Below are 20309 nucleotides of genomic sequence, written 5' to 3'. Positions count from 1 at the left end.
GTCAGTTGACTTGCTAAGAAGATTCTATCATGATTATCTGGTTAAACATGGCCATTATGGAGATGTTAGCTCATTTTGAAAAAACGTACAGTCTGTAAACAAAAAAACTATTTTAAAGGTAGACGCGAACTAGATAAATTATTCGTTTGAATAATATACGTTGTCGTAGCAATGCACAGTGTAGCTCCCACTTATGACCACAGAACTCCACATATTAGTGATCCGGCCACATTATTTAAATGTTATTCTGAACGTGTAAATCTAAACGTTTCTACAGACTGCATCGCCCCAGGTTGACTAACCTGTTAGGGTTAATAATGTACTTTGACCCTTCACGCTTCCACTACAATGTCAAAACAGGATGGTCGGAAGTGGAATGTGCTATGGCAAAAAATAAACTAAAGAAGAAGTCAAAAGACACATCCTCACTGTCGGGTTTGAAACAGGCAAGCCGGAAAGAAATGTCACAACCAGAGAAATGCATGTTTCCCCTTGCTGCTTTGGCTTTGGTTGTGGCCGTTTGTGTGGTACCACTGACTGCTGAACTATCTACCTGTAAGTATCTACGACTGTTGACAAGAGAAACTAGTACGCTAGCAGCGTAGTGCTTCCAAGCTAGCTTAGCTATAGCTAGCTGGCTAATTACCTACTGTCTAGCACTATTTCACATTACATTCAGCCCTATTGTGCATTAAAATCGCCCTGCAGCAATGACCGCGTCTGTCATGAACCAATTGGAGGTTCGTCACGATATATATGGTGTTTTAAGTATTCCATTATTTAGTAATTAAGTCTTGTAACTCGGGGCTAACAGTGTGGAGCTATGCAACACCAACTCAGAATGAACCGTGGAAAGCCCAAGAAGGAGCTCCGGTCGTTTGAACTTCCCTCCTGGGGGTAGTTTACGGATTAATACAGCATGTGACCACGGGGCTCTGCAGTCATAACTTCAGCCCTCTCACATGCTCTCCTCCTCCAGACAGCGCGTTAGCTGGCTGGATGTAGCTTAGTCCGGGCAGCTTGTCACTCTGACTCCCCGTCTAGCTACCGCACACACTGGTATGGATCAGGCGTCTCGTCTGTAACGATAGCAGCGACGTTTTTCAGGTGAGTTACAGAAAGCCGTACCATCTACAAAAGCTGTAAGAAGCATCTACACCATTGTATAACTTCTCTGACTTGTAACTTAACATAATGTAGGCCAACATGGAGTCAGGAAAGCAGGTAGTATTTGTAGGCGTTTGCCCGTGGTTCTGACCAGTTTGTTCAAACAAAGTGCAGCCGGTTTTTGACTATCTACATAATCATTAATTGAAGAGCGGCTTCAAACAGTTGGGTGTGGTCAGCCACATATTTGGCTGGAGCATCTTCTCTGCGCTGGAAACGGATTGGCTAATTGATCACGACTGCGTGCTGCTATTTCTCCCTCCAGCTGGCCTCTCTCATCACAAGCACACAGTCCTGAGGATGGATGAGGCGATTCTGACGGTCAACAATGAGCTGGACTCTGAGGTGGTGGTGTCCTGGGTGTCAGAGCGATGCTACCAGGTGGGCTCACACACACACACACACACACACACACACACACACACACACACACACACACACACACACACACACTTATTTCACTACACTTGATTCTGTGGCTGTGTGGTATGCATGTCTCAGATGAGGATCTGATCTGGACCCTGGTTTCTTTGTGTGCTAGTGTTTGTACCAGCAGCTGGGGGTGATACCCGCAGGACCCAGTCCAGGGCAGCCCAGTTCAATGGACTTTGTCGTGGGCACACAGCATGAACTTACACTGCAGCTCAACAGCACACCCGTCAACCTGGAGCTCTGCACGTAAGCTAAAGAACACAATCATGTTTCAGTTACACCAGAACTGGCAATATATTAAAACAAATACAGTATAAATGTGACCTTGATATTCATCTTTAAACAAGCTCTACTAAACACACTTAAATATGTTTTTATATATTATTACACATTTCTTAGTATTATATAAACAAGTATTTTTTCAGGGAATTGAAAAACTAATATGATTATAATGGTTTTTTTTCGAGATCAGGTTGTACCATGCAGCTGTGCTAAACATAATATTAATTGCCTAACCATCCAGTATATAAGAGAAAGATGCAGCATTTCTTGCACATTTTATCAAGGTGACTGTAGTGCTACAACTAGCTGTCTTGATTTTGAAACATTGTTGAATCTACATGTATAAAGTTGAACATCTATGGGATGATTATGAGGATGTAAACATGCAATGTGCAACGTTTAATTTCAGGTTTCCATTCCACTTTGGGGAGCATGGGAACTACTCTCTGTGGGTGAAAAACCTGAACGACTCGGCCGTGGTCAGCTGCTCCATAGTGGCTGATAGAGACCCTGTCAACAGCTATATACGTGAGTCTTGCACACACAAACACGAGCATGTATGACATGGACACATGCCAAATGTCCTGATGCTATATGCATCCCCGTCATGCTGTACGAACATGGCACATCGTTAAAGATGTTCCCCTCTCTCTCTCTTTCTCTCTCTCTCCACACAGCGATCTTGGTAGCTTTTCTTATCTTCGCTGGACTTGCCTTGGCATCTGCCATTGGAACAACAATATTAGGGTAAAGTAATTTATTGTTTTGGTATTGCCTATTTATTCGTGTGCGTGCGTGCGTGCGTGCGTGCGTGCGTGCGTGCGTGCGTGCGTGCGTGCGTGCGTGCGTGCGTGCGTGCGTGCGTGCGTGCGTGTGTGTGCGTGCGCGTGTGTGTGCGAGTGTGTATAAATACAAACAAATTAAACCTACATGTTATGAATTAAATTAGGATTTCATTAGATTTAAATAATTTTGCTGAGATATTCATTGCAGTGCTGTGGCATAAACATCTTTTGCTAAGATTACTGCCGAGTACAGAGAGCCCCTGCTGCTGTATTCTCGCATGTTTTATATTATTATTTCTGCTAAACTGGCTGATTGTTTCTTGTCCAGGCTTGATGTAGTGAAGAGTATCCTCTTCCGGATTGGCGGCTCCATGGAGACGGAGAGGCTCATCAACTCTGTGAGTGTTTGCCTTGAGGATGTTCTTCCAACCACAAACTCTAGGACCTTTTTTTTGCCAAGATGATACTAAAACTAACATAAGTAACCAAATGTATCTTTCTTTATTGGTGTTTGTATTTTAGTTGAGCATTAAAACGCTCTTTTGAAGTCTCTTTTGAAAGATTTGACACAAATAAAATATATTTTTTATGATATGCCCTGCATTTTTTTAGGTGGGATGTTAAAATAATGATAATGAAAATAATGAAAGCTTTTTAAATCGAGGCTTATACTCTTTCAAAACAAAATTAAACCACAAAATCCATAACAGGCTGCATTTGTATAAAAACATTCTTCAAAAACTCATTGCTCAGATCTTCAAGGGAATTGCATTAGTTTGTGACTCTGTATGTGTGTTGAACCAGTTGAACAATGTTGATATCCAACATTCATCATTCAGGAACTGGGCACCCCTGGCAGGACAGTGTCACTAGTCACTGACAACATCCTCCCTCCACCACCCAGCCCCAGCAAGAGGCTCCGATCTCTGGACACATTTAGAGGGTAGGTCCCCCCACCCCCTCCCTCCCCCTGCAGCTCAGCTTCCTGAAAGAATGGTAGTAACTCATTTACCACTTGATCTGAACTTTCATATCATGTGATTCTCACAGCAATGTGACATCTTGGCAGCCGACAGTGGAAATGTGACTCATTCATGAGCCTTGACTGATAATATTAGCATGCATCCACTGTTTTGAAGTCTGTAGTTTTTGTTTTAAAGAATTTGTTTCCCTAAAGTGAACCGTAGATGTATTCATGTGATAATTTTAAATTCAGTGTATCATTTGAATCAGATATGTCCATGTGAGTCTGTCTTTTTTGGTGTGACCTCAATGCCTTTTCTCTATTTCCTGTCAGTCTCTCCTTAGTCATTATGGTGTTTGTGAACTATGGAGGGGGACGATACTGGTTCTTTAGACATGAAAGCTGGAATGGTGAGCCCCACCTGTTTTGACTTGTAATGTGTCACAAATTATTCACAGATCTCCGTCGCTCGTTGATCTTATGTTAATATTGAGGCTGTTGTTTTCCATTTGTCTTCTTATAGGCCTTACTATTGCCGATCTGGTCTTCCCTTGGTAAGCTCAATTTGAATTTTAATCTTTATGTGATTTCTCACGTTTGTGTCTCATTTTCACACATAAGTGTTTCCCTCCTTCACCAGGTTTGTGTTTATAATGGGGACGTCCATCGCCCTGTCGATCAACTCCATGCTCCGTGCTGGCTCCACCCGCTGCTCACTGCTGAGGAAAGTCGTGTGGAGGAGCTTGCAGCTCTTCCTCATCGGTGTTTTCATTATCAACCCAAACTACTGCCAGGGACCATGTGAGTATAAGCAGGCTTCTTATCATATCGTAAACCATTTAGATGATTAATACTTTTTTTTTTTGCCCCATTCTTTTTTTGCTTGTGCTTTTCCGCCTGTGCCTCTGCCTCATCCTCATCTACTCCACAGTATCTTGGGACAACCTGCGGATCCCCGGTGTGTTGCAGCGCCTGGCCTGGTCATACTTGGCTGTAGCCTGCCTGGATCTGTTGGTGGCGAGAGGTCATCTTGACATCCTTACAACGGTGAGCCAGAAGCTTCATTTTACACTCATTCTTTAGCTTTCTATCCAGTGTTGAACTGGTGCCAGAGTCACCTGAAATAAAATTCCATATCTACTGTGCGTCCATGTCCTGCAGGATGCTTGGTGGTCCCCTGGCCTTGACATCTTGCTGTACTGGCCGGCCTGGCTATGTGTGCTTCTCCTAGAAATCATCTGGCTGTGCCTCACTTTTCTGCTTCCTGTGCCAGATTGCCCATCGTGAGTAAAACTGAGCATGTTTGTCTGTGGGTCATTCCGTGTCATTTCATCAAATTTCTGAAAATCTTCCCACCTGACCATCTCATAATGTCCTGAAAAAATTCAAGTACAAAGACACACTTGTTACTAGGACAAATCCAAAATATTAGGTCTCTACTGTCAATACTTTTCTCATGAAACATCATTGAATGAAGGGTAGTTTAGACGGTTTTTGGCATCATGCTCTGAAAAGCCATTTTTAAACAGCAATATCTGGAAAACTATCTCACCTGTGGCCTTCAAATTTTCTACAGTGTATATCTGTTACTAATAGCTTTCACCATGTTTAACTCACATTCAAGGACTTATTGCCTCTGTAACTACAACTGTGCTACATTTTAATGTTTTCGTAAGGCTAAATTTATCAGTAGCATTTAGTCACATGTAAGTCTTTGGTAAATGGTAAAAAACACATTTGAATTGCCCTCCTGTGATGTTTACTGGTAGGCTATTAGGACATGCGGTACCAAAACCAGCCACAAAAACCCCACCAATATCAGGATTTTAAAAAATCACTGTGACAAAATGAGGCAAAACACCCTCCTGATTTTTTAATATGATTTTAACAAGAATATGATCTTTCAAAAAAAGTAAGTTTGGACCTGATACGTGTTGTCAGTTTTTTGGAATATGACTCTGAAGTTGGGCAAAGATGTGTTTACTTCCATTTTTGAGCCTTAATATCTGTGAAACTAATAATCTAAGAGAGACCATATTTTGTAGAATGTTTAAGCTAACCCCAGAGATAGAGGCAGAAGTTATAGAAGTCTTTTATCTACAAAAATGGGAGCTCAGCCACTCTTCAAATGTACTACTTTATTTCAACAAGCCACATTTGAAGTACCTACCATACTAGGTTATCATTGAGCTACACCCCTGATATTTCATGAAATTTTGAAGGCCACAGGTGAGATAGTTTTCCAGATAATGCCGTTTAAAAATGGCTTTTCAGAGTATGATGCCAAAAACCGTCTAAACTACCCTTCATTCAATGACGTTTCATGAGGAAACTGTTGACAGTAGAGACCTAATATTTTGGATTTGTCCTAGTAACAAGTGTGTCTTTGTACTCAAATTTTTTCAGGACATTCTGAGATGGTCAGGTGGGAGGCATTTGATGAAATGACATGGAATGACCCCTGTGTTCATGTGTGATAAAAGGAGCAAACTGCAATCAACAAGGTTTTGCCCACTTTTGAAAAGTATTTGTTTGTCTGTCTTTGTGTGAAAGTCTTCAGTCTAATTATCTGGCAATGCTTTACTCTCACAACATTTTTGATTCAGACCCAGATTCAGGTGCACGTTTTAAGAATTCATATTAAAGATTTTCTTTCATTTAAATATATTAAGATAATTGCAAAACCAACAATATATCATAAAGGAATTGATAAAATAATCAACAATTTTAAGAACAAGCGCCGTCATAATTGATTAAATTCCTTAGAATTTCATCCTTGTTTTCTCGTTTTGATTTTAAACCTTAAACTTATCGTTATCCTGCTTTGAAAATGCTGACTTCCTGACTCATCTGAACAGGGGCTATCTGGGTCCAGGTGGGATTGGGGACATGGGCCTGTATGCCAACTGTACCGGTGGTGCCGCTGGTCTAATTGACCGATGGCTGCTTGGAGAAAACCACATCTACCAGACTCCCTCGTCACGGGTCAGTGAGCCAAACAGTCACATTTAGCTACATTTAGCTTCTCTCTGAGAGGCACATAATATGATTACTAACCTCGACCATGCTAACATTACAAGTGATGCAGTACTATACCATAAACTTAAATGATCCCCTTCTGTGTCCGTATTTATAAAGGTGATTTATGCAACGCATATGCCATACGATCCAGAAGGTGTTCTTGGCAGCATCAACTCCATCCTCATGGCTTTTCTTGGATTACAGGTATGTATTTTGTATTCGTCTGGTTCTCTTTTCCTTTTTGTCACTTGTGCCCTTGATGTCTGCGTGAGCAGCACTTGTGCATCACTGAACCTCTTGCTTAGGATTTTGTAGTCCATGTTAACGAGGACAAGTAAAGTACACCTCATATACAGTGCATATAGAACAGTAAACCCAATTTCCAGGTGTGTGTCTGCAGTCACAAAATAAGATGGGTCCCAGAATTTAATTGTGGATTTTCATTATTATTAATCATAACCCTTTCCTGTCTAAAATAATTATAAATTATATTTATAATTAAAATGAAATTAAATAAAGACTGGCGTCCTGTCTAGGGTGTACCCTGCCTTCGCCCAATGACAGCTGGGATCGGCTCCAGCCCCCCCGTGACCCTAAAAATACAGGATAAGCGGTAGAAAATGGATGGATGGATGGATGAAATTAAATAAACTGGCCATTATGAAAGGCAAACTCTATGTAGAAAGAAGTGCTGGCAGCAGCCACTGTGTCTGTGTGGACACAATACGCAGCAGTACAGCGAAGCAGCCATCAGGTGCATGAAGTTTGGCCTGGGTGTTGCTTTTAGTCATATTTCTGGTGTCAAAATTCACAATAATAAAGCTTTTAATTGTATTTGTATTTGTCCCCAGGCAGGAAAAATAATCTTACACTACAGAGATCTCCACACAAGTATAATATCAAGATTTCTTGTATGGGGTCTCTTCCTGGTAAGCACATTAACTTTTATTACATGTTATGTTTCTACAGTATGTGCACATGTGTATACATTTTCTTGTAATCTTTTTATTAGTTTGCTCAATGGGATCTTGGTCTCAATGTTTTACTCCAAACGTTGATTTAATGTTTCTTCACGTCTCTCCTCACACTCAGGGCTTCATATCAGCTGTTCTGACCAAGTGTTCCACAGACCAGGGCTTCATTCCTGTCAACAAAAACCTCTGGTAAAGTTTGCTTTTATGCACTTTCTGATTGAACAAGATTTTTTTTAGGTGTCTTTTGACTGAATGTTTGAGGAAGTTCCTGCAAGGAAGAGTTTAAAAAAAGTTTTAGGAGACATCCCCAGCATAATCTCATATCAGTTAAGTATTTCAGTGCTGTAAAACTTGATTGTGGCTCTGATAGCATTACTTTTTTTTTTTTTTTTTTTATCTGCTACTTGGTTTTTGTGCTGACTATAATTTATGTTTTGGTGGTCCAACTACAATTATCTGGCTTGGTGGAAGGACAATACATTATTAATCCCTTCTTTGTAACTATGTGGGTTCCTCTCCAACTTCACACATGCGTAATTCACCAAATCCCAGTACACCAGATGTTTTTTTGTTTGTTTTTGTTCTGGTAGGAACCTGAAATACAAGTATGAACCAGAGAAGAACAGAATAGATCCTCTTTTATTTTTAGCAACAGGCCACACCAGTGTATGGGTTTATTGTCACAGTCAGAAAGTTGTTAACCTTCAGCACAAGCCACTGCAAATAATAGGATCTTCTGGAATAATTAGAACATTTCGAGATGAATGAGAGCACCCCAAACCTAGAGGAATATCCTTGATAAATAGTTGCACAAGACTGTCTTTAACAATGCTACATGTGTGTGTTATTTTCCCTTCTAGGTCTCTGTCCTATGTGACAACTCTGGCCTGTTTTGCGTATGTGCTGCTAGTGCTGATCTACTACACAGTGGATGTTAAGCAGTGGTGGTCTGGAGCACCTTTCTACTACCCTGGTGAGCATTGCACGCTATTGTCAGATACACTCCAGGAACAGCAGACCATTTTAACTGTTAAGGCGAGTCCACACCGGAAGAACTGCCCGACTCGCATCGGTAAATGAAGTCGGGCTACTTAATATGGCCGACTCGAACAACGACATGGGCGGTTCACACCTACGGAATTACAGCCGACGCCATACGTTCCACGCTTGCGTGAGATGTAATGTCTCCAAAACAACAGGCGGCGCTAATCTGTATTGTGGGCCAAAAAACACGAAAACCGGAAGTAGCCGGTCCTCTCTAGACCATAAACACAGAGCAGCTGTCCTCACCAGTCACTGTTGTCAGCAGAGTGAGGTTGTAGACTGTAGTTGTGATTACTCTCTGAACGGAAAAATGTAAAATGTAAAATGTAACCCGATTCCACTGGTTATGTGGTATGTTTACCATCGTCACTTCCGGGCTTCACTGATTCGCTAGTCAAGCTGCTAGCCTCCACCAATCAGAATGGTAAAAGAATGGCGGATTATACATTTGAGTCGGCTGAAATGAACGCCGACGTGGGCCGATTCGAGCGACCACACCAAGGAGACTCATGTCACGGATGCCGACTCTCTCAAAGACGCCGATTTTCGGTCCGGTGTGAACTCGGCTTTAGTTTGTTTTAGATTCCAATTCCGCCTCCTATTTCTTTCACTAGTGCAGTATTTGGATTTAGTTTTCTATGAATGTAGAGGTCAGGTATTTGTGGAGAAGCAGTTTAATATTAGCACTTGTATGATTCTTAAGTCTGCCCTGATATGCCTCGGTACAGAGAAATGTACCACGTTTAAATTTGCTTGTGATTCCAGGTATGAACTCTATCCTCGTGTACGTGGGCCATGAAGTATTTGAGGAGTACTTCCCCTTCCGTTGGCGCATGGTCAACAGCCAATCGCACGCCGAGCACCTCACGCAGAACCTTGTGGCTACTTCCTGTTGGGTCTTCATCTCCTACATGCTCTACAGAAAGAGAATTTTCTGGAAAATTTAGAAGCCCCATAAATGATGGGACCTTCAGAAGGCAACGCCGGGGGACATTGTTTACATCAGAATTGCTGGAGTTAAAATCTGAAAACATTTGGGGATACAAGTGGGATACAAGAGTGGTTTATGTTGTCTCTGAACATTTGAACTTTTTTTTTTTTTTTTTTTTTTTAATACGGTCACTTCTATAAGACAATACATGTTTAAATACTTTTTGCCAAAGACCATCAGATATGAAGCAGCTGACAACTGCCAAATATCTTAACTGACTCAGGAAGAACTTGTACAAAAATATGAAGACTCACATGGTCGATCTGCTGTTTGACTTTGTTAGAGACGCCGGTTTTCATTCCTCATCTCATACCACAGACTAGAGCAGCAGGGTGTTGAAGTAAGTGGTTTAACGAGCCCTTGTTGACTTCCCGTTGGAAGCACCCCTGCTGCCGTGTTAAGTACGTAAGTGGGTTTTTGTCAGATTGGCCTCTCAAGAAAAAAGGCTATCAATAATGCATTTCTTGTCACTTCCACTGCACAGTGGAAATAAAATTATGGTAAAACGGTATGTAGAGGTTTCAAAACGTTAAATATCTCCTGCCATATAGCATTCCTCGGTTTTCTTTTTTATGCAATGCAACCCCGCCCCGTCGTGTGACGTATAATGCTGTGTGTTACCAATTGCTGAGGGGAAGTGAAGGCGGGCATGTCAGATGACTATTGAAACCCACTGGAGGAGTCTTGCTTTGCATTTTGGTTAATGCAGAAGCTTGCTTGTTTGCTTTTATCAAGTCACCATTTCTTCACATTTGGTTCAATGTTTCATGCGTTTATAGAAATCAATTATACTGTATGTTGCCCATGTACAGTAAGTTAATTATGACATTTAGAAATATATATTTGATACTGTCTTATCTCACCACAAAAGCGTGTTGCTGTTATTCTCAATAATGTATAACTGCTTCCCTTCTACAATTGGCACGTCATATTACTTTTATCAACACATTTTGCAACATCATATGGTCAATCTGTGGAATATCCAAATGCTGTGGAATTTTTTGGAGTATTGTTCATCCAGTACTGTCTACATTGATCAAATTTCTATACTTTATATAATGTTTTTTGAAAATAAGATTATGTAATAAACTGTAAATATCCATGAAAGTATTGCTGTTTGAGTTGTGGAGCTCTGGTAACTTTATTTCTGATCAGTAGATCTTTAAAGCGGGGGACATACTGATGTTTGTCTAGAAGAAGAAGAATTGCTAGTTATATAAAGGCCATATGAAGACTTTACATGAGAATCTATGTTTTCAGTGTTAGAGTTCACATAACACTCTAATCTTAAAGCTGTGTTTGGAGCTCTTCAACGTAGCGGCAGGTGTAGTTTGCTTTATTGCTCAATAAGGCGTGGGAATAGAGTTACAGTGTGGGCGTCTTGTGAAGAGAAAAAAAAAAAAGCAAGTACCGAGTACCTCTTCGTCTCGCGATACAATCGATCGCTCTCCATTCATGTCTATTGTGAGAGTTTTTGCGTTCTCGCGCGACTTAATAACTTTCCCACGCCTGTTGTTTTGGCGTCTGCCCTCTGCCCGTCGCCTCTCCCCCCCTTCTCTCTCTCTCTCTCTCTCTCTCTCTCTCTCTCTCTCTCTCTCTCTCTCTCTCTCTCTCTCTCTCTCTCTCTCTCTCTCTCTCGCGCTCGCGCTCTCTCTCACCCTCACCCCTTTGCCCCGTCACACCTCCCCCTTTTCTCTCCCCGCTCCCTTCCTTCCAGTCTGGTTCTCCTGTTGTGTCGTTGGTTTGGTTGAGGGGGGCTGGGGGAGGGATCTCGCGATTGTTGGACTTTTTTTTTAGCGGTGTGTGTGTGAGTGTGTGTATGTGTGTGTGTTGGGGGGGTATTCTGGAAGATGGCGCCTGTTGTTACGGGGTAAGTGCTGAATTTCAAAGCATCATGATGTATTTTTTGTCTTGTGGTACTTTGTTGCCAGTTCGTGGTGTGTTTGAGTGTCGTTTTTGGATGTTGGGTGCGTCGCCGTGCTCTCGCCGAACTCACCCCACACACACTGCTACTTTCTGGCTTTCCGTGGGGTCAGTTGGGCTAAACTATTCTCCGTAGAATCGCCTGATTTTCTCTGCCATTTGTTGAGTTGTCGCACGATATTTAACGATATTAAAAACAATTTCAGAGATTTGTGTAAGTTAATGACGCTACTATTTTTTTATTTAACATGTGTCTCAACTCGTTGACCGCAGCGACAAAGTAATATTTCTTTACAAACTACTCACTAGACTTGCTAACGTGAATCAACTTAATAGCAGAATATTGCTAGAATAGCCAGGCATCCTCCTCAGCACAAACGTATGGCTTTAATTTAATTTTCAGTTCACAGTGCTGCTGTACCATTGTACTGTTCAACTACATCAATACGTTGAGCACATTAGCTCCATACATACGTTTTAAAACTGCATAGCAACAGAGGAAAAACCTTTTACCATGTGTGATTCTGGTCTAAGACCTTCATCTGAGTTTTTAACACAATAAGACAGTACAACCCCCCTACTTTACCTGCACATGTCACTGACATGCACTTTGTCACTTTTTCACCCACCTTCTGTCAACTTGTTGTTTTTTTATCCCTGTCACATTACCCAAGGACTGAAACCAGCCATGAAACCTTGTACTCTGATGTTTTTGTTTTGCAGGAAGTTTGGCGAGCGACCTCAGCGTTTGACAAGGTAGAGACAAACATCGGCACCACTCCACAGTGCAAACACCTCCAAATATTTGAAATCGAAGTGCAAAAGCAACTTGATTCGAGTACATATACAATTTGTCCTGTCAGCATTGACACCCCCCCCCCCCCCCCCCCTTACATTTCAGGGAGGCAATGAGGAATTACTTGAAAGACAAAGACGATCAAACGGTGCTCATACTGCATGCAAAGGTTGCACAAAAGTCATACGGCAATGAAAAAAGGTTTGTGACCCTTACGCCATACTTTGAATTTGTGTGTGTTTGATGGCAAAATCTCCACTCTGTTTGTTTGTTTTTTTTTAACATCTGCTTGTGTCAATTAGGTTTTTCTGCCCCCCACCATGTGTATATCTGATGGGCAGTGGCTGGAAGAAGAAGTTAGAGAATATGGAGAAGGAGGGTTGTACAGAGCAGGAGGCCCAGCCATGTGCATTCATTGGGATAGGCAACAGTGAGCAGGAGATGCAGCAACTCCATCTGGAGGGGAAGGTGGGTAGGCATTTATAATGACATACTGCAGGAGTTTTAATTATTTTTCCACGTGATCTTAAGCCATGCAAAATAACCACAGTACAAAACATACAGCTGTTTTGCTTTGCAGTTTGATCATATCCTCTGTTTGTCGCTGCCGCCACGCCATAACTACGTTCACGCTGTTGCTGATTTTCTTGCATGTCCTCGTTTTTATTATTGCAGCCGCGAATGACTTTCCAGAAGGACACAAGGGGGAAGTGAAAGGAGGACAAACCACAACACGCACAAAACCCCCTAACCTGTATTTTTTTCCCCTTGTGTTAGCACTTTTGCACAGCAAAGACACTGTACATCAGCGACTCGGATAAGAGGAAACACTTCATGCTGTCTGTGAAGATGTTGTACGGGAACAGCGCCAACATAGGATTCTTCCTCAGCAAGAGGATCAAGGTCATCTCCAAGCCCTCAAAGAAGAAACAGTCCTTGAAAAATGCTGATTGTGAGTTGCAGGATATATCAACACCCTAGTCGATGGAAAGACAGTTGTATGGTTTCACCACACACATGACACTTGCCTCTCTTCCTTTATCCTGTTTCTTTCTCCCCAGTGTGTATCGCTTCAGGCACTAAGGTGGCGCTGTTTAACCGTCTGCGTTCCCAGACAGTCAGTACCAGGTATCTTCATGTGGAGGGGGGGAACTTTCTTGCTAGCTCCCAACAGTGGGGAGCCTTCTACATTCACCTCTGTAAGTCTTTATCTGTGTGTGTCTGTGATCACTTCCATGGTTAACAATTTGACTGATATTTGTTTCTCTAGCTGTCCCTCGACTGTTTGCACTGATCAGAAGCATCTATTTAAACCTGAGAGACCCACAAGACTCTTTTTTTTTTTCATTTTTAGGGGGGGCAGGAGGATGTTTAGGGGAAGATATCAGGTCAACAGTAGATGCCACATAGAAGTGGTGTACACCATCTGAAAGCTGGGAACCTGAAGATTAATGATGCAGCCCAGCTAGGAAACAAAGAAATCATCAAAAGTCATGCTGCCCACATTATTGAAATTATATTTTTTGGTGACGGTATGGCAAGCACTTTTGATGGAAATGGCTCAGAAACCCCTTTTTATTGTTAATACATTTATTAAAGTTCTTCTGAATACCCTCGGCCTCTAGTTTTTGATGGCAGTTATTATCCTTTAGGTCACAACAGGTCATTTTATAAAGTGACATCAAGTTTCAAAACATGGTCTCACTTTAAAATGGCCACTATGGGGACTGATATCATTGGCCAGAATACAATTGGGCTCTTTTGGATTCACAAGAGTCTTGGCTTTACAGTCATACCCACTTTCTGCAAATAGAAGACTGTTTAGGGACCACAGTGCATAGAAATGTTCAACTACACCATTTTTAGAATAAGGGAATATTTATATTGCATGCACACTGCATGGTTTTAGCCCCAAACTGCACAAGATTATCCTAAGGTGGGTGTGTCTGTAAAGAGGGTACTTGCGAGTACCCATAGAACCCATTTTCATTCAAATACATTTAGGTGAGAGGTCATGGGATCCCCTTTGAAAATCACCTTGCTAGTTTTCCCTCGCCAGACTTTCATCTAACTTTAGAGCGTTTTTCAGACCCACTTCCATTATTTCTGTGTTCTGTGTCATTTTGTCTAGTGGATGATGAGGAGTCTGAAGGAGAGGAGTTTGCTGTGAGAGATGGCTATATTCACTATGGCCAGACGGTCAAATTGGTGTGTTCTGTTACTGGCATGGCCCTGCCCAGACTGGTACGCATGGGTCTATTTCACTTCATTGGTTTGGTCTGTTGTTTGTATGTGGATGGAGAGCGGTCATACCGCTGGTGCACTTAACATACACATGGTGGGTGTTTGTCCCTGTATGCCTTTGTGTTTATTTACACATACTGTATGTAATGTAACGATTTGATTTGTTTATATTTGACGGGTGTGTGTCGTCTCAATTCCTCAGGTCATTCGTAAAGTAGACAAGCAGCAGGCATCCATGGATGCAGACGACCCTGTGTCCCAGCTTCACAAGTGTGCCTTCTACCTGAAAGACACAGACAGGATGTATCTGTGTCTCTCGCAGGAGAGGATCATCCAGTTTCAGGTGTGCAGTCACACACACACACACACACACACATTTGCGTAGGTTTTTATTCTGACATGTGAATCTGTTTTTTGTAAAATCTCAGTTCCTGTTTTTTCCTATTTTGATTCTTAATCTTGAGTTTTCCTAAAGTTGTGAAATTGGCTGCCGTTTGTTCCGGATGTATTACTTGTTTTTTTTGATAATATCAATGTTACTTACCATACAAACAGGGGACTCCTCCAGATAATGTTATGGTCATTAGTTTTAATTATACAAATACAGAATACAAAAATAAAATGCTCAGACACAAGTGCATTTATTCCTATTGTTAGATATAAAAGTGGGTAGTTAATTTTTTTTTCTGTGTTGTTGTTTTTCTCCAGGCCACACAGTGCTCCAAAGAGACCAACAAGGAAATTGTTAACGACGGGGCTTCCTGGACTATCATCAGCACTGACAAGGCCGAGTACACCTTTTATGAGGGTATGGGCCCCGTCCCCACACCGGTCACACCTGTCCCTGTGGTGGAAACTCTGCAGGTATGCGTGCCTCCCATTCTGTTGAAAATGTGCTTTTTATCAGTGCCTTTGTGGTTACTTCCTTTTTCAGTTTCTACTCAACTTCTAAGGGCGCACTCACACTACACCAACCGTACCGCGCCTAGGCATGATTGAGCCTAAAGTCCGTTTGGCCTGTGTGAACGCTCCGTGCCGTACTTAAGAGCAGAGCGGTACGCTTCTTCGTGCCCGGCACGCTTGGAAGAGGTGGATTTGAGAATGGTACGGTTCATGCACGCGCACATGCACGGGTACGCAATGTGGACATGACGTAGGCTTTAATCGATAGGCCGTACCTCTCATTATCGCTCAGTGTTCAACACGGATCTTCCCCCACTATCGAGTCAATTTATGACTGAAAATACTCTTGATGTCTGTAGGACACTGCGGGATTCTGGGTCGGACTTGGGGCTTCAGACTCGTGGTGTGAGTGGTACCGTAGCGAAACTGGACCAGTACTTTAATAACAAAAATGTTGTGTGTGTCTCCGTCCAAAATCTGCTCCGCTTGCGCTGGCCGTTGTGATCGCTCGTGATTGCTTGTGATCGCTCGCGCTCACATGTGCTGACGCAGGCGGACTTGTGAGTAAAGTTTCAGTCATGCTCTCTGTGTTGTTCTCTATTGTGATGACTTTGAGACGGCGCTCCTTGAAAACAACATCAAGCCTTACGTGTGTCGTAATATGCGTGATGACGTATGTACAACAAGCAATCGGGCTGGATTCGTTTGGGCTGGAGCAGTGCGAGTGCAAACCGGCGGGGGGCAATCATGCCGAGGCACGATACGGATCAAATGGCCCTGGTGTGAGTGCGCCCTAAGGCATTAAGCATTTTTGTTGGTCTTTGTCAAGTTAAACGGTGGAGGAGATGTGGCAATGTTGGAGCTGACGGGACAGAACTTCACCCCTAAGCTGAGAGTGTGGTTCGGAGACGTGGAGGCTGACACCATGTACAGGTGAGTGTTTGCATCAACGTGTGGACAGCATTGCGTTGTGGCTCAAATACTCAACCCCAATCTCATCCATCTGTCCCCTTAGATGTGGAGAGAGCGTCCTGTGCGTGGTGCCGGACATTTCTGCCTTCAGGGAGGGATGGCGCTGGGTGAGACAGCCGGTTCAGGTCCCCGTCACGCTGGTCCGCAACGATGGAGTCATCTACGCCACGGCCCTCACCTTCACCTACACCCCTGAACCAGGGCCCCGACCCCACTGCAGTGCTACTGAGGCCATCCTGCGTACACGCAGCACCTCTTCGTCATCACCGGCATCTTCATCCTCACCGTCATCCTTGTCGGGCGTGCTCGGGGATGGCCATGGAGCATACAACAGTAGTGACTCAGGTGTGTCGTCAGGGGCGTCAGTGCTATCATAGTAATACTTCCTCTGTTTGTGTGTTGTTTTTGTATGTGTGCCTTGAGTGACTGAGTGAGAAGATGAGTGCATGCACTTGTGAGCCAAAGAGGCTCATGGACCTGTGAAGAATTGCACGCGGACTCGGCAACCCTTCATCGGAGAGCAATTGTGATCACCGGGAATGCTAACAAAGACATCAATACTTGTATTAAGTGAATGCTCTCTTTAGCTCCCTCTCCTGGTTTGTTGTGGACATGAAAAAGCCCCACTCAAAGGACCATGATATTCAAGATCTTCATTTAAAAGAAGACTAATCTGCCATCTAACTGCAGTAACCTGATTTGTACAAGAGCCATCTTGTTTTTTGTTTTTTTTTACGTCTGTGGGTTTGTTAACTATTTTTACTATGCTCTCTTTCTACTGAGATCACGTTTTTACTGAACTCGTTGATTTAACTGTTGTGTGCAAGGGAAACATGTTGTAAGAATAATATAGGTTTAATGGACCAAGGAATATTATTATATTATTTTATTCATATTATATTTTATAAGCTTTTGCCGAGGTACATTTTGACATTTTTGTTTGTATGATACTGCATAGTAAGTTCACTTTTGTTACCAAATAGAATGTGTCATGTTGTTGAGTCCTTTTTGAGTTTTAGCTCACTATTTTAGGCCACTGGGCTTTACTGATAAGTCCCAAAACCTTCCCCAATTTTTTTTTAATATCAAAGATTTATGAGTGTGTGATAACTTGTGATACACTATCAGTGTATTCTGGGAGACCAAGGTGTGTGTTTTCTAATCAGTGTGCTGTTTTTGTACCAGAGTGCTTAAACTCAAATCTCAGCAGTGCCTTCTTTTTACCGTAGCTATGGATACAGTGGTGCTTCCTGTTTCACAGTGGTGAAGCTTATTTTTTTTTAACAAAATTACAGTATTAATGTTATGTAAATGACTACTAAGTCAAGGAACAAAGAAGGAAAGTCAAAGCTAATATCTGTCTAATGTTAACTATTGAATTCCATTTTGGAGGAGCCTTAAAGGGACAGTTCAATCCAAAATCCATATTTCCCCTTACCGGCAGTGCTCTTTGTGTTTTGGTGTGAGATGCCAAGTTTTGGAGACATCTCTGCCTCCTCTCCATATAATGGGAGGATGTGGCTCTTGGCCTATGGTGCTCAAAGTTCCCAGAAATAAATTGTACAACTTCAACAGCACAGTTCCCACATGAAACTGCTGTTTTTCACGTAATACTCCCATTATATTTAAGAGAAGTCAGACATCTCTACATCCGATAACTCCAAAACCAAGACACTTGCATCAAAACAGTCTGGACTGATAAACAGCAAGTAAGAGGATAAAAATGTTTTTTGGGGATTTCGGGGCGAGCTGTTCCTATAAGTTTAATTTTGAGTTTGTGCTTATGTGTTGGAAGTAGAGCTTTTACATGGTCGCCTTCTAGCTCGTTTCACTGTCCTCATAGTCCGCCTCAACTCAGCATGTTGTGTGGTTTTGTCAAAATGCGACTGACTGCAAATGGTTGCTGTAGTCTTGCTTGGGGTCTTGTGCGATGAAGTGACGACTTGTACAGATTCAAACTTTTAACTGAACTAGTCAGGAATGATGACATGTAGTTACCTTTAAAAACAACCACCACAGTATGTATCTTGCTTAAATCTTTTCACAAATCAGGCGAGATCAGGCTTTTGGTATCATTTGCTATGTTTGCAGGTAATTGTGAGAGGTTGGCCAGCTTGCTGCCAGTTTTCATGACAATAATGTGGATAACTTAATTTCCATCATAGCAATCCAGAGACACCTCTTTGTGGTACCATCGAGTCCCATTCCCAACTCAGATTGATGCATCATCTCTTGAGTTGACTGAGAGTTTCATACAGGCGACAACCTTCAGTTCTGAAAAGTGAAACCCGTGCTAAAGTGCCTTAAACTTGCATTCTCTCTGCTGGCCTTCAGGGGGCGACTCCTCTGGTGGGAAAAAGAAGTCTGATTGTAAAGAAGTCTGAGAAAATGACTACTTCTCACTTGATTTATTCTCTCAGTAAACATGAGTTTATGGTCTCAATCTCTAGTTTCGAGTCTTCTTCAATCCAGCATGATGTTCATTTAGTAGATAATGCTCCATTTGGTGTCACATAGACCATAAAGCAGGGGATGATTTAAGGCGGGGCTATCCTGTGATTGACAGGTTGCAACCACGCTACCAAAGCTGTTAGCTACTAAGATGACTTTAATACTAAGCTGTAAAGTTGACCTTGAATTATGAAGTTAACTTTGTTAACAGCTTCACACCAGAATCCAGATGCAGCAAGGTTGCCGCTCTTCAACTTGTGTTCGTCACATCCACCCGTCGCTCCTCTGCAGTCCAAATATGGTCACCTGCATGGCCCAGGAAACAGATGCTTAATCTACCCTGTTAGTTTCCTCTCTGCGTCTGCCTTCTCAACTGTGCCTTACTTTGACGTTCAGCTCAGTCAAATCACTGTTTACTAAACAAAAGGCATCATCATACTGGCAGCTTTATCTTTCATGACTCTTGTGTTTGTGGAATAAGCATCTTTCCTCTCATATCCTTCCTTTTGTTTTTAACTGCTCTTTCCCTACTTGATGAAATCCCTCCATACTTTCATTCTGGTGTATTACTCTTTTATAAGTAAATCAATCAGTGAAGTGTGATGAATAAAAACATGCTGAAGGTGAATGTCACTCATAGTGTTTCTGCGTTTGTAACTATTTCTGTCTTTTTTTTCTTGTCACTACAGTTGGATGCGTGGACAAATGTATATGTAGACGATACTCAGTCAGACCCTGCAGAGACCTTCTTGGACATGTGCCACTTGGGCATGCTCCACAGGGTAGAGGTCAAAGCTGCCCCACTATTTTTAAACTGGGAGCCGAATTGCTGGAATGAAACCTGACCCTTTGTTACTGTTTAAGTCGAGTTGTTACTGTGCGTGTTGGTGCATGTGTAGTCTGTTTGTGTCCCTCGCACTCTAGATGTGTCTACTTAAAGGAGATACACCGTCTGAGTGTGTTGATGAAAATCGCACACCTCACAGAGGCATTAGAAATGTCAGCCTCGAGGTCTGTGAAGGAGGAGACAACCGTCAGACCCAAATGGCCTGGCCATGACACGCTATTCCTGGCATGATAGTCCTGATCATCACTTCCCATAGTGAGGTCTAAGGGGGCTTTAATTGATCCTCCAGCCAAACTGGAATCATTAAAGCCATACAACCAGAGAGGATATAGTTGTGTTGGTTCCATACTGTGGACTCTAAGCAGTTGCTCAGTTGTTACAAAGGATAGAGGGGAGGTAGGAAACATCATTCAGTGTTGGGGGCCCTGTTGCTGGAGAGAGAGTGAGGGGAGGGGGTCAGTTCCAAGTAAGAACGTCACATCTCTACGTCTGGAGATCCACGGCTGGAGAGAG

General features: G+C 42.4%; 2 protein-coding genes across 3 annotated transcripts; both read left to right on the top strand.

The window, feature by feature from the left end:
• Window positions 1-116: 116 nt before the first annotated feature.
• hgsnat (heparan-alpha-glucosaminide N-acetyltransferase) lies at window positions 117-10767 on the top strand. Of its 2 annotated transcripts, none has more exons than XM_084003209.1 (18): window positions 117-555; window positions 1433-1548; window positions 1709-1845; window positions 2291-2409; window positions 2559-2628; window positions 2995-3064; window positions 3506-3609; window positions 3964-4040; window positions 4154-4184; window positions 4271-4431; window positions 4562-4677; window positions 4792-4913; window positions 6489-6615; window positions 6769-6855; window positions 7503-7580; window positions 7744-7814; window positions 8486-8598; window positions 9435-10767. In XM_084003209.1, exons 1-18 carry the CDS (start codon window positions 318-320, stop codon window positions 9614-9616), a joined length of 2019 nt encoding a protein of 672 aa, XP_083859335.1. In that variant the 5' UTR covers window positions 117-317; the 3' UTR covers window positions 9617-10767. The 2 variants fall into 2 exon arrangements, with proteins under 2 accessions (XP_083859335.1, XP_083859336.1); XM_084003210.1 differs by lacking the exon at window positions 117-555 and adding an exon at window positions 958-1107.
• Window positions 10768-11439: 672 nt separating this feature from the next.
• LOC311010757 (recombining binding protein suppressor of hairless-like) lies at window positions 11440-19569 on the top strand. Its single transcript, XM_084005362.1, has 11 exons — window positions 11440-11530; window positions 12307-12339; window positions 12485-12580; window positions 12682-12847; window positions 13157-13331; window positions 13441-13578; window positions 14511-14623; window positions 14826-14966; window positions 15332-15487; window positions 16356-16459; window positions 16542-19569. Exons 1-11 carry the CDS (start codon window positions 11511-11513, stop codon window positions 16873-16875), a joined length of 1476 nt encoding a protein of 491 aa, XP_083861488.1. The 5' UTR covers window positions 11440-11510; the 3' UTR covers window positions 16876-19569.
• Window positions 19570-20309: the final 740 nt, after the last annotated feature.

This window comes from Eutrigla gurnardus (assembly GCF_963514095.1).
Source record: "Eutrigla gurnardus genome assembly, chromosome: 3".
Lineage (NCBI taxonomy): Eukaryota > Metazoa > Chordata > Actinopteri > Perciformes > Triglidae > Eutrigla > Eutrigla gurnardus.
The sequence above is the reverse complement of the archived record's forward strand: the minus strand, read 5'-3'. Positions and strand labels throughout refer to the sequence as shown.

Bases quoted from the DNA above. Each gene is read 5' to 3' on its own strand.
- LOC311010757 (XM_084005362.1), top strand. From the start codon at position 11,511: ATGGCGCCTGTTGTTACGGG. The intron at 11,531-12,306 runs GTAAGTGCTGAA...TTTGTTTTGCAG, and splicing joins ATGGCGCCTGTTGTTACGGG to GAAGTTTGGCGAGCGACCTC. The intron at 13,579-14,510 runs GTAAGTCTTTAT...CATTTTGTCTAG, and splicing joins AGCCTTCTACATTCACCTCT to TGGATGATGAGGAGTCTGAA.
- hgsnat (XM_084003209.1), top strand. From the start codon at position 318: ATGTACTTTGACCCTTCACGCTTCCACTACAATGTCAAAACAGGATGG. The intron at 1,846-2,290 runs GTAAGCTAAAGA...GTTTAATTTCAG, and splicing joins GTCAACCTGGAGCTCTGCAC to GTTTCCATTCCACTTTGGGG. The intron at 4,432-4,561 runs GTGAGTATAAGC...TCTACTCCACAG, and splicing joins AAACTACTGCCAGGGACCAT to TATCTTGGGACAACCTGCGG.